A 13,453-nucleotide genomic window follows, 5' to 3' on the forward strand; every position below is an offset into this window, starting at 1 on the left:
AAATTCAGCAGATTGGATGTTGAGGCCAATTTCCCTGACCCCCAATAGATGTCCCAGGTGTGTCTGTATTCATACGTGTGTGTGTGTGTGTGTGAGTGTGTGTATGCGTGTGTATGTAAGAAGGCTTTGTCCTCTGAGAACTCACAACCAACTCCCCTCCCAGACTGAAGACAATGTGGGGTCAGGGAAGGTGGAAGGGCATGGGCTGAGGCCCTGGCAAACTGGCAGAGCGAGGGTTAAGGCAGAGTTGCTTGGCTTTGAGCTGGCCTGAGCTAGCACCGCCCCATGTGCAGATGAAGGGGGGCCAGTGGGGGCCTTGAGGGGCCAACAGCTCCTCACAGAGCTGCTCTGCACCCACAGCCGCCAGGGAGCCACTGTTCCCACAGTTAATGCCTCTGCTACCGCCCAGCTTCTTAGGGCAAGCGGCTGTTGCCATCAGCTGTCCCCAGGGGCAGGGCCTTCGCAACTTTTGTACTTTGATCAAGATGTGGTAACCTCTTTCCCTGGGCTCCACAGGCCTTAGAAAGGGAGGCTGGTTCTAGCAGGACCAGCACAACACCTGCTCAGTGCCCGGAGCCTGCTGGAAAGGTAGGGTGTGAATGTAGCGTCTTTTGCAAGTTGTGTTTGAGCCCCGTTGGCTGGCAAAGTCATAAAGAAACGGATCCAGTTAGCTGCTCTCCACCGAGTACTTCCTTTACCATGTGCCTGGCACCTACTCCCTGCCCATGGCCTTATGTGGGAAGAGACCCTGAGGGGTTTGGTGACTTGCTCATAGCCACATCAAGAATCTAAGTCAGGATTTGAGTCTGGTCAGTCCAGCACTGGAATCCACCTTCTGACTCTGTCCCCAGCTTGTTGACTAGAGGGCTGCACCCTGGGGCCTGGCGAGGTCACCATTTGAGCTCTACAATAGGAGGTGAGGTGGTTCTTTGGTGATTTGATGGCTTGGTTCAGGTTGCCGTTTATTACTAAAGGCCGCAGAGGTTTGCAAAGGTCCAGGATCCCACTGGACCAGGCTGTACTGATGCTGAGAAAAAGTAAGGGTGATTCTAAGGAAATTCAAGAGAAGATTCAGAGAAATGTGGACATCTTTAGGGCCAACTTGCTGCGGTTGGACTTTGGGTCCTGAGACAGTAGGGAACCAGATGAAGTTTTTGAACAGTGGCATGACAGAGCCACATCTGTGTGGCAGGAAGTTGACTTCAGTGTAAGTGTCTGCACAGGTTAGAGAAAAGAGATGGCTGAAGAGGCTAGCCTGGGAATCTGGGCTGCTTTGGGTAGTGATTGGCCTGGGGCTCTGGGATGGGGGAATGGAGAGGTTTGGGAGCCTGACAGGGGTAGTGGTTCCACACTGAAGCATCAAGGTAGCCTAGGAAGGCGCGGAGTGCCGGGGTGGGAGGCTGCAACAGCAGAGGGGTCTCTCAGAGCTGACTCTCCCAGGGCCATTTCTTCAGGGTCTGTGCTCTGAGCTTTCTACTTTATCACCTTGGAGTCGATGTGTATCCCGTCATGGCTCCCTTTGTTCCGTCCTCTCCCACCCTTTTTTCACAAGGAAGGTAGGCTTGTGCCACCCACTCTCCAGGGTGAGCTGGTTGGGGGAAGTCTCAGGGTCTCCAGCATGAGCCACCACTAGGTATTCCAAAAGGATCTGTGTTGGAGGGAAAAGCTTGGGACAAAGCGAGTTTCTGCTGAGGGTTGGGTCCTCAGTTATAAACACCCACAGCAGCTTGCTTGGCAACAGCAGCACCAATGGTCCCTGGGGTGTTGTCTGTAAACCCCCACCCCCCATAGCTGCTGCAGCCAGAAAAGCCTCCTGGGGCATGGGAAGAGGCAGCTGGGCTTGGACCTCAGGGACCACCCCAGGTAAGAGGAGGTCAGAGAAGGCCAAGGCCGTGTAAAATAACCAGAGACGACAAGCCTCCCAGAACTAGTCTCTGCTCTCCCCTCCCACATGCCAAGGGCTTGGTGGCGCACACTGGCTCTGAAGTCAGTGTCCTCAGAGGACCTGGACTCACAGCCCTGCCCTGCAGTGTCTCCCAGCCCTGAAGGGAGCCTCAGAGTGAAAGTGAGCACCTCTGACTGAGAAGGTAAAGCTGGAGAAATGAAACATGCTCGTTGCCAAGGAGGGGTGCAGGCCAGACTTGGGGTCAAAGGAGCTGTGGGCTGCTGTAGTGGGCTCCTTAGGTGAACAGCCACCTGAGGAGCTGTGGGCTGTCCTTCAGCTAACGCCCTTCACTGCACCAGATGGGAGGAGACTTGTGGTGTGTGTAAGATGAAGGGCGTATGACTGGACCTACAGACTGATTCCATGTTCAGATTCTGGTGGCTCTTCATGTTCCCACCACTAGAGCTGGATTTTTCTAGGTGTTCAACAGTACTCCAAAGGAGAGGAGACTTGTGGGAATGAGTCTGTATTGGCAGGAGTGGGGTGGCCACATCAGACAAGGGGGTGCACACTGTGTCCCTGACTTGCAGAAATAGTCTTGTGTTCCCCTTCCTTACAGTAAGTGTAGGGCCCACAGTGAGGACCAAACTGTGTGCTGTAGAGGACAGGTTTTCTAGGAATCAGAAGTTTAGGAGGTCTAGACAAGTCCCCTCCTGAAGCTCAGAGGCTGTCCTCACAGGCTTGTGATAGTGACCTTTGTACAGGGTTCAGGGGCTCAAAGGCTGGATTACCGAATAGAGTACTAGGTTCCCCCACGCGTCCCAGGCACGCTCCAGCTTCTCTCTGCCTGGGACACCCTTTTCTCTCCACCCTTCAGCCTCCACAACTGTGCTACTTCCTGCCAGCAGCCAGCTCTGCCTTGTCATAGCTGAGTCAGGCACCTCCTCTGCCTTCTTGTGTCTGATCATAGCCTAGGCCATACTGTACAACACTGCCCACTCCCTCATGTCTGCCCTGCAACTCTGAGAACAGAGGCCATGTGGAGGCTGCGGGGTACATGGGTGGGAGGGTGAATGGGTGACCTGGCCATTCATGTCCTCTGTCCCCTCTCCCAAATGCCTAGTTTATGCTACAGTCTGAGGTCTGTCTGTGAGCAACTGCCAAGAGCCAGGGATTGGTGGTCTCAAGATATTCTTTCAGCCTTTTTTATAGTGTTTTAAGACATACAGTGGAGTCCTTGAGGGCTGGCTAGGGGCCCATGGAGTCAGTCCATTTCTCTAAAGGAAACAGTCCTCGGCTCAGTGCCCACCCCAAGAGCTGGTGGAGGCGTCTAGTAGTGAGTCACTCATCTGGTAGGTCTGATGAGTCTTCCCATCTACACTTTAGGTAAGTGGATGTCCTGAGAAGAGAAGGCCAGCTGGCCATCTGCCCAGAGCCCTCCCTCCCTAGAGAGACTTTGCTTGGTGAAGGCACTGTGGTTCATAGCTGCTGTGCCTCCACTCTGATGACAAGAACACGGCAGTGTGTGTGTGTGTGTGTGTGTGTGTGTGAGAGAGAGAGAGAGAGAGAGAGAGAGAGAGAGAGAGAGAGAGAGAGCTTCCTCTGGAATGTCTTCATCATTGGTCTCACTTAAGTCTGCTGGTGGGAGCTGGAGAGGTGGCCCCACAATTAAGAACAGTCTCTGCTGTGCTGGAGGCCCAGACTCAATTTCTAGCACCTACATGGTGGCTCACAACTGCCTATTACTCTAGTGTCAGAGAGATCTGATGCTCTCTTCTGACCTGCATGGGCACTGGGCAAGTACATGGTGTATAGATATCCATGTAGGCAAAGCACTCACATACATTTAAACACCAAAATGATTGCCGATGAGTTTGGGCTTCAGGCTCCACAGATCCGGGACGATGCCCTTGCCCAACTAGGGGTCCACTTTCACAGCTCCCTAGGAACGCCCATACCTGGAGATTGGTGAGTGTCCCTTTCACTCAGAGAGCCTGCATTCTATCTACAAAAGTATGCTCCGTGGAAGCACAGAGCCTGGGCAAAACTGCCTCTGTTTGGGCCACCTGCGTCAGACCTGTCTCTGCCTCTCTTTCCAAGGCTGAGCCACCTCCATCTGACAGGCACATCTGTCTATAGGTCTGTGACTATGCCATGCCCAATGGTGCTGTGCCCATTTCAAAGATGGGGAAGTAGAGGTTCAAAAAGGTTGGGTATGCTTAACCATGTGTAGTTTATAGATGAACTAGAAACTTGAACTGAAAAGCTTCCTTTCCTCTGTCTACAGTGACTTTTTGCCTATTACTAACCTCATGCCATGCTATACTTTAACACAAATACTATTTACTGGAATTTAAGCTCCTTCCTCCTCCTCTCTCAAAGGTCAAACAATTGTTGGCTCCTATCCCTTGCCTCCGGAGTCACCACTGTTGACATTCATTTTTGTGTCCCAAGAAGAGAAACCATACCCACTGCCTCCATGATGTCAAGGGCCTGAGGACGCTGTGGGGTGGTCCAGAGCCTGTCCTGTGATCACTGGGATGGCAGGCCTATGCATATCCCAGGAGTTTCTAGCTCCAGGTCTTACTGGGTAGTGATGCTAAGGGGTCCCAGTGTGGATAGCAGCACCTGAAACCCGAACAATTCCTCTGTCCCCTGTCAGTCCTGAGCAAGGTGCAGAACCCAGCAACCTGCACCTGCTCTGCCAATGTGCCATTACCCAACAGCTAACAGGAGGACACATGAGCTCTCTGGGAGATGCCATTCTTGCATCTTCAGGACATCTTCTGTGTCTTCCTGAGAGGCTTGCTGTGTTCCCTTGAACTGCAGAGGGTGGAGGTGCACCCTAACCACCACCTGCAGCATCAGAGGAGGTGCTGGACCACTAGTCCCAGCTAGCACTTCAGTCTTTCCTTCTCAGCCTTGTTTATGTCTTTCTTCCCATCAGTTTCATACTTAAACATTTCTCCTCCATTAACTGTATCCAGTCAAGGATGGAACCACTCTGCCTCTTGGTATCCTGTGTTTGGTGATGCAGAGTCATATAGTCATATAGGTCACTGTCTTCCAGTCATGAAGCCTGGAGGTATCTATCTGAACTAGTCCATGGGCTCTGCCAACGTCCCCTTCTCTCTCCCCCTCAGAAGCAAAGCCTGGGGCTGAGAGCTCGGAGGTGGATCAGGTAGAGCCTGCATCCCTCTGCCCCTCTCATCTTCTACATGGTGATGAGTGCTTCTGAGGTCTGCCCATCTTCTCCATCTCCTAGGAGCAAACATAAGCAAAGATCTGTGGCCAGGGTAACAAAAGACCCTGAGGCCTGAGACACTCCATGCCCAGAACTGCCAATGCATACTGGCCCCTGGAGGATGTGGAAACAGCTGTTAGTCATGGCCCCAGGCCTAGGCATGTGGTTCCCAAGAAAACTGGCCAGATGCCAGGCCGTTAGATATAAGTACGGAGGGCTCTAGTCTCTCAATGAAAAAGCGTCTGCAGGTGTCCAGCTTCTGGGCTGTTCTGGGCTGATCTGGGTTACATTAGGAGACTGCGTATCTGACTACCCCAGGGCCAGACCCATCTACTAGGACCCCTCCACAGCCTGCCTTCCTTCACCTGTCTCTTATTTCCTACAGAGATTGTCCTCTCACTTCTGGAGAAGATGCAGACCCAGGAGATCCTGAGGATCCTGCGGCTGCCCGAGCTAGGGGACTTGGGCCAGTTTTTCCGCAGCCTCTCAGCCACCACCCTCGTGAGTATGGGTGCGCTGGCTGCCATCCTCGCCTACTGGCTCGCTCACCGGCCAAAAGCCTTGCAACCGCCATGTAACCTCCTGATGCAGTCCGAAGAAGTGGAGGTGAGCAGAGCGGGAACTGGCCCATCATTCAAAGTAGCTCTAGATGGTAGAAGCCAAACCTGGAACTCGTTTGACCCCAAGTGGCCCAAAGACTACTAGTGTTCCCTGGTAACCAGCCAGCATGCTCTGCAGCAGCCTTGGGCAAGGTCTCCAGCAAGGTGGTCCTCAAACCCCCACAACATCAAAAGAGGTGCTGGCACGACTAGACTCATCTAGCACTTTGAGTCCTTTTTATCTTGGCCTTCTTTATTTTCCTCTTCCCATCAGTTTAATACTTAAGCATTTCCCTCTGTTCCATTAATTGTATGGACCATAGGCAGAGCCTGGTCAACCACTGGGCTAAGCGGTCCTCAGAGACTGTGGGGTAAATTTACTTCAAGTTCCTGGCTCCAGTCCTGGCTGACAGGAAACAGAGCTGAGCGCATCCCAGGACCGTGCCTCATCACAGAACCTAGGCTCACAGGAGGCTAGCGGCAAGGAAGAAGATTCACTGACTTGCCGACAAGGGACTGATGAGATATGCTTCTCCAAACTTATGGATTTTGTTTTTTTTATTTTTTAAAGATTTATTTATTTTTATATGCATTGGTGTTTTGCCTGCATGCATGTCTGTGTGAGGGCACCAGATCCCCTGGAACTGTTGTTACAAACAGTTGTGAGCTGCCGTGTGGGAACTGGGAATTGAATCCAGGTCCTTTGGAAGAGCAGCCACTGAGCCATCTCTCCAGCCCTCTTTGTTGGTTTTTGTTTGTTTGATTGATTTTTCTTTTAATTCTGCCTGTGTTCTAACCTTTGGTGTGCATTCCCATGAATAGTATGCTCATATAATTCATAAGAAATGAAAGGCCACATGCTGAGAAACTTCTGCTTCCTGCTGCTGAACTTTTGGTTCTGTGAACAGTTCTGTCCCAGCCAGGAGCAAACGGAGAGAGATCCCCACTCCTAGCTTTTGTGGTTGGTTTGTTGCTTGCTTGCTTTTCTCTAGACATGGTCTCATGTAACCTGGACTGGCCTCAAACCCCTAATCCTCCTGCCTCTGCTTCCCCCAGTGCTAGGATTACAGGTGTGCATCACCACACCCAAATCCCCAGTTTTAAATGAGCTCATGCTACACATGCTTGTGAACCTCACTTGATCATACATGTCAGTGACCACCAGCCTGGCAATGTTTCACCAGCTGGGAAGGGCACGGATCCTTGTCTAACAGGGATCTGGATTCTCGGGCTATCTTCCTAGTGGAAGGACTGATGTGTGCGAAAGCCCAGGTATGCTTGAAAGAGTGTGGCATTGGGAGGTGGTGGTTTGTGTTTGGTGCTGAGCAGCTGGAGATGGTCTGGAAAAGGCCCGCAGGATGGTGATGAGAAGGGAGAACAGAAATCCTAGGCAGGAGGCCTGGCAGTGCCTTCCTAAGCTATGTAGTTCTTGGTTGGGACCCAGCATGTCACTGAGTCCTCCTTTGTAAACTGGGTACTCAAAAGAGGGCCAGCGAGCTGATGGGGTGGTGCAGAGAAACTGTCAAGAGTAGCTGAACATAGTGGAATTCTTGGGGACTTTCAGTAGAGAGATGCAGCTTGTTTGTGCTGTAGAAGGGTGGTGGCTGCAGAGCAGGGAGGAGGAGGCAGCTCAGGGCTCCTGGGTTGGGTGATAGTGACCTGGTGGGGCTCAGCATGGTGGGGGGGATGATGGCAGTTCAGTCTGCAAACCTATAGCACAGGTGACCGTGCAGATCCCACTGAAAGGGCAGGGCGCCACCCTTTCAGAGAAGGGTTCTCTGTCCCTGCCCATCAGGAACATATGAGTGGTGACAGGGGCAAGAAATGAGGTAAGAGAGGCAAGCACTCTGGTACTTCTTGGAACACACAAAATTCAGACCATTTTACTTCCCCGCCTTAAAACCCGTCTCTGGTTGGCTAATGCCCTCGCCCAAAGTCTATCCCCCATGCCTGGGTTTGCGGCCCTCTCTAGACTGCTCTCACCTTAATCCATCTAGAGTCCCACAGATTACCCACAGTTCCTCAGCACCCTGTGCTCCTGTGTCGTAAGTGTGTGCTTGCTACCGCCTGCTGTACATTCTGCCTGGCCAACCCCTCTCTGCATCCATTAAACTCCAGCCAGGTGTCCCTGCCCAACACACAAGCACCGCCCCCTCCCCCAGTCCCTGGCACAGTCTCTTGCAGTGTCACATCTGATGCCCAGGTATAAAGTGGGTCTGATTGCACGTACCCCTAACTTCCCAGGTCAGTCTTTCCCAGGCAATACTGGCCAAGAAGAACTTTCCACTCCAAACAGCTGAGAGCTGCCTGTGTTTTTGCATTTGGCTGTTTGTTCTGTGACGCTAATTTTTTCTCAGTGTTCCAAGAACTGGCCGGCTCTGGGCCATCTCAGGATAACCCAAATAGCACTGAGCGATCAGGCAGAGCTGTGGCACAGAAGAACTCGGGGCTTGGGAGCCCTGGGGAGGAGGAAGGCACCGACACCTAACTCTTGTCCCTGGCCCCATCACAGAGGGCCTTTGCTTTGTCCCTCTCTGGATCAGCATGGCTGAGGACCCAGGATCTTGCTGCCTGGTGTGTCCTTTCACACACTCTTAGGCTTCAGTCCTGGGAAAGTACCTTAGAGCACTATCCTCAGGAATCCGTGCTAGCATGCTAACGATGGATGCCAACCTTCTTAGCTCAAGGCTATACACAGCTGACCTAGGGTATAGCAATGGCTGCTGGGCGCAGGGTACCTTGGCAGGTTGATCCTATATCTAAGTGATAACAGACTCCATTCTGTTATGGAACCACATCTTAAGAGTTCCTGATAATTGTGGACATTCTGTGTACACTAATCTGGTATACAAAGGCTGTGTGCTTCTTTAGGAGTGTATATATGTGAGACTCTGTTAAACTGGGCCTGTATGTAGTAACTAGTTATATTGTACGTATATGCGTACAGACTGGGTGTGTATGCTCTCTGCTTGAACAGGCCACGAATATGAGCACTTTCAAGCCTCAACTATTTGAACCAGGAATGCATCCAAGCTGTGTTCACACCAGGGCCTATCCCTGATGTCCCTGCTCACCTCAACTTATCTGGTGTGTCTGACTTCTAGGACAGTGGTGGAGCCCGGCGATCTGTGATTGGAGGGAGCACGCAGCTGCTCACCCACTACTATGACGATGCCCGGACCATGTACCAGGTGTTCCGCCGTGGGCTTAGTATCTCAGGTGAGGAGTGTTTGGAGACTTGTATCAGGCATTGAACAAGCTTCTAGCATGGTACTAGGGACACAGTAATGCCCAGGTCAGCAGAGAGTCTCTCCACCACTTAGAGAGGCAGCTGACTACTCTGTACACCCCTATGGGCAGCCCCTGGGAGCCTACTGTAATACTGTCAACCAAGGCTTGAAACCTGCACCCCTGAGATGCCTCAATAGTCCCAGGGTATGAGTCAAAGGGAGACGGTCATAGAAGGCTATCCTGTTCCCTCCCCCCACTGGCCTCCCCAAGAGTAAGTGCCCTCTTACTCTTTTCCCATTGGAACTATCACATAAATCACAGTAGGAGCTGGCTACCATGCTATCCCACCCACAGCCCCCCAGATCCCCAGGGAAAAGCTGTTCTTGCATTCTCACGATCTTCTTGGGCCACAAGCAGGTGAGACAAACTGCTCGAGGGAAGTCTCCTGGACCCAGAGACTCCCACAGCATGGGATTCCCACCCTGCGCTTGCTGGATGGGGGCAGCTGAGTCCACCTGTTCTCCCCCTGACGCAAGGCCCACTTGTCTCTCTGCAGGGAATGGGCCCTGTCTTGGCTTCCGGAAGCCAAAGCAGCCTTACCAGTGGCTTTCCTATCAGGAGGTGAGTGAGAACACAGGCCCCACCTGTCCAGCCCTGCAAGCATGGTACCCTGTTGGGTTAGGGGAAGCCTAGGTGTAGCCAGCAGGTCCCAGGAGCCACATTTCTTAAAATTAGTCTTTACATTCTATATATATTATAGAATATAATATGAAGATAGAACAGTGTGAATTCAGTGTCTGGTTTCTCTGAACAGGTATGAGAAAACTGTTTAGAAAGCATACATAGTGGCAGTCAGTTCAGGTGTTATCTGTGGTAAAAGGAAATCTTTTGAGTGTGGTAAAAAAAATTAAATGAAGCCATAAAGGTAAAATAAACAAAATAAAATCTACAAATACGTATGTGATATTAAAGTCTTCTTATTCAAAATCTTTGGAGAAGTCTATTCCACTAAAAATTGTGTCCATTTGAAGCCTGATACATAATGTCTGCAAGAGCCTTGTTCTTTTATCCTCACAGTTATTTTAAATTCTTTGATGGTGTCAGGATGTATATAATGTATCTGAGTTTCTTTTGCCTCCCATCACCCCTTCCTTGAACTCCTTCCTGATAAGCCCCACTCCTACCCTCCTGTCTGTCTGGTTTTTGTAACCCACTGAGTTTCAGTAGGCTTGCTTACATGGGAACGAGTAGGGGGTTAGTTATAGAACAGGAGCAACTTATCAGTGTCTACACCACTGAAGAATATGACCCCACCCCATCCCCAGCCATTGACGTTGGGCATCCCCAGGGGATAGGTGGGCTTCGTGAACCCCTCCCACACTTTTTACTGTTTCCCCCCAGCGTTCCCACCTAATTCCTCTCCTTAGCCTCTAGAGGCTTTCTGCATGCCTGGGTGGGGAGCCCAGAAGCTCAGACAGACGTGGGAAAGCTGTGTGGACAAGCCCCATTGAAACCTCCTCATTTCTCCATCCCGACCCCACCCACACCCATCTGTGTGCAGGTGGCCAACAGAGCTGAATTTCTGGGGTCAGGACTTCTCCAGCATGACTGTAAAGTGGGCACGGAGCAGTTCATTGGTGTTTTCGCACAGAATCGGCCAGAGGTGAGCGTCGGTCCGACTGCTTTCAGAGGCATCAGTAGACTAGGGAACAGAAATCCTGTTTCCACTCTTGGTAGGGCCTGCGGTCTGACAAAGAATGGAGACCTAGGGCCATGGCACTATCACCTGCATCCCCAGCTCCCAGGCCCCATCCACATTGTACTTGGAGCCACCGGGGAGGAAAAGTCATGATAAAGAGGCCTAGGCAGGGTCAGGCAGTGGACTTGGGCTGTTTGGACATGAAATCTGGAGGTTTCACACTAGCATAGCAAGCATGGTCTAGAGGTCTTTGGGCTAGCCTCAGCACACACTGACTTACTGGACTTATCTCTTTCCCCCAACCCGAACTTTGCATTTCTATAGTGGATCATTGCAGAGCTGGCCTGCTACACATATTCCATGGTGGTGGTCCCCCTCTATGACACACTGGGTCCAGGGGCTATTCGCTACATCATCAATACAGGTGAGCCCCCACTCCTATTCCTTCCTGAATAAGCAAGTAGCCCTCATCCTCCAGCCTCTTAAGTCGTAATGATTGTTAGGCATTCATAAAAGGCATTTTACCTCAGTTCTCAGGAAACACTAAGGTCTTAGCCAGACACGATGGAAAACGTCTGAGATCTCAGCACTTGGAAAGCTGGAGGAGGAGGGTCAGAAGTTCAAAGCCATCCTCCGTTGCATAGCCAGTTGGGGACCAGCCTGGACTATGTGAGACTCTGTCTCACAATCCAAAAACAAAACAAAATAAAACACTAGGGGGCTTACATGATGGCCTCTGACTTGTTCTCCTGATCTAAACTGTCCTGAAGCCTCCGTCCATAGGTCTGTGGTGCCATGACAGACCTTCTAAGAGACTGTGCCCATGTAATGTTACTACAGCTTGGTGTCATCCTTGCCATGGTGGTAAATATCCCAGACAGACCTGGACTCATGGGGGGACTGTCTGGAGGAAAACTGACCTATCTGCTGCAGAATGCTTTTGCCTAAAAGCCTTTTCCCTTGACTCCTAGCACTAATGGTACACATGATACACGACCCTCACGGCCTATTGTACACATTCATTTACACACAAGCTGGTATAGTGGCCTGTCGCGGCCTCCTCAGTCCCAGCCTGCACCTGCTCAGCCTGACTCTCCCCTTTGGCCTCTGCAGCGGACATCTGCACGGTGATCGTGGATAAACCTCAGAAGGCTATACTTCTGCTGGAGCATGTGGAGAAGAAGGAGACTCCGGGGCTCAAGCTGATCATCCTCATGGAGCCATTTGAGGATGCCCTGAAAGAGAGAGGGCAGAAGTGTGGGGTGGACATCAAATCTATGCAGGCCATAGAGGTGAGAATCCGCATCTAGGATGTTTGCTGGGTTAGAGCTGGCTGGCTGCCAATCACAGCATTGGCCACCCACCCCTCTCATGCCTTATGGTGTCTGTTTTGGGCCCTTCAGGTGCATCAGTGGCACGACAAGGCAGACTTTGCAAGGACTAGGGGAGGGAGACCCGGAATCAGTGTTTATAGACACCCTCTAGATTGACTCTGAGATGGGCCCAACCAGTGGCCCCAGGCACCAAGAACTGGATGATGGCTCCAGCTGGAGGGGCACTCACATGGCCTCTAGAGCTTTCTCACTTGTAGAAGGTGTAAACTTGTGGTCCAGGAACCTGGGAAGGTTCTTGTCAATAGGAACCAGACCCACTCAGCAGTCCACAGAATTAATTTTCTGTACATGGCCACCCCAGGGGCATCAGCGTGGTGGCAATGAATGGGTTAATAGACTGATGCAAGGCCTCCTGGCCTCCTGGACCTCAGGTTTGCTCAGTAACTATTGACCTCTACCATGCTGTAAGAGAGGCACACCCTCAAAACCTCCCAGATGTCCTCATGCTTCTGTCTGTCCTTCCCTGCCTCCATGACCCTGTGCACTTGTAAGCCTTTGTGACATTAGCCACACCTGCACTGGCAGCCCCTCTCCTTACCTCCTCACTGCCCCACCCCCAGCACTGACTGATCATCTAGAAACCTCGGTCATGCAGCCATTCTCTTGTGTACGTTCCCCAATACGTCCAAAGCTAAGTGATACGTGTATGGCGCCTGGCTTCTCCTGAGTAACAGACTCTTTGTCTGTAGCATATGGGGCAGGCCTGCAACCCCTCAGCATCCTCCCTTTTCCCCAGGAGCCTCAGGCTAGAATATGTCTGAGGAGGGACCGCTAAAGTGGCCTTTGTCACCGCAGTCCATGTCCAGGCAGGGATCCTAAGCTCTGGGCTTGGCGTAAGAGCAAGGCCTACTGTGGTAAGTGATCTTGACTTTTTGAATTTTATAATCACTTTTGAACATTTTAAAAATAGTATTTTCTTTTTTCAGGACTGTGGCCAAGAGAATCTCCATGCCCCCGTGGTAAGCTAATCTCCCAGCAGGCATTGGTGAGCAAGATAATGAGTAAGACCAGTTCTCTTGGAGCCCTCGCTGAACAGGGCTGGGGAGAGAGGCCGAGGAGTACCTGCCTCCGTGTCAATGAGCAGCCTAGCAGTGCTTAACCCGCTGCCCAGCACTGCTGCGGGCTGAGAGCCCAGGAGAGGACTGAGGGCAGGAGTCAGATGTCGGGAGAGAGACAAAAGGACATCCAGTCCTTGCCACCCTTGGCGCTCTTGTAACATTTTCATAGGGAGGTCTTGTTTTCCTTTATCTCCCTTGAATGTTATGAAGCCCACAGAGCATAAGATGGATAGAAGCATTCAAGAGCTAGAAGTGACCTCATGGGTCCAGGAGCCGTTGGCATCATCTGTGTGTGTGCGTGTGTGTATGCTTGTGTGTGTGTGTGTGCTTTGTGTGTGTGCAT

General features: G+C 51.5%; 1 protein-coding gene across 1 annotated transcript in view; it reads left to right on the plus strand.

Moving 5' to 3' along the window:
• The first annotated feature begins 516 nt into the window (after positions 1 to 516).
• Positions 517 to 13,453, plus strand: part of Acsl6 (acyl-CoA synthetase long chain family member 6) — a 45,609-nt gene continuing 32,672 nt past the window's right edge. Inside the window, exons 1-8 of the mRNA XM_050157671.1 lie at positions 517 to 588; positions 5,515 to 5,735; positions 8,833 to 8,947; positions 9,516 to 9,580; positions 10,521 to 10,622; positions 10,983 to 11,082; positions 11,772 to 11,950; positions 12,979 to 13,011. Coding sequence (XP_050013628.1) covers positions 5,541 to 5,735; positions 8,833 to 8,947; positions 9,516 to 9,580; positions 10,521 to 10,622; positions 10,983 to 11,082; positions 11,772 to 11,950; positions 12,979 to 13,011 — 789 coding nt within the window. The 5' untranslated portion in view covers positions 517 to 588; positions 5,515 to 5,540. The remainder of the gene's footprint in view (positions 589 to 5,514; positions 5,736 to 8,832; positions 8,948 to 9,515; positions 9,581 to 10,520; positions 10,623 to 10,982; positions 11,083 to 11,771; positions 11,951 to 12,978; positions 13,012 to 13,453) is intronic.

This window comes from Alexandromys fortis, unplaced genomic scaffold (genome assembly GCF_014885135.2).
Source record: "Alexandromys fortis isolate MF-2015 unplaced genomic scaffold, M_Fortis_MF-2015_v1.1 scaffold_103, whole genome shotgun sequence".
Taxonomy (NCBI): domain Eukaryota; kingdom Metazoa; phylum Chordata; class Mammalia; order Rodentia; family Cricetidae; genus Alexandromys; species Alexandromys fortis.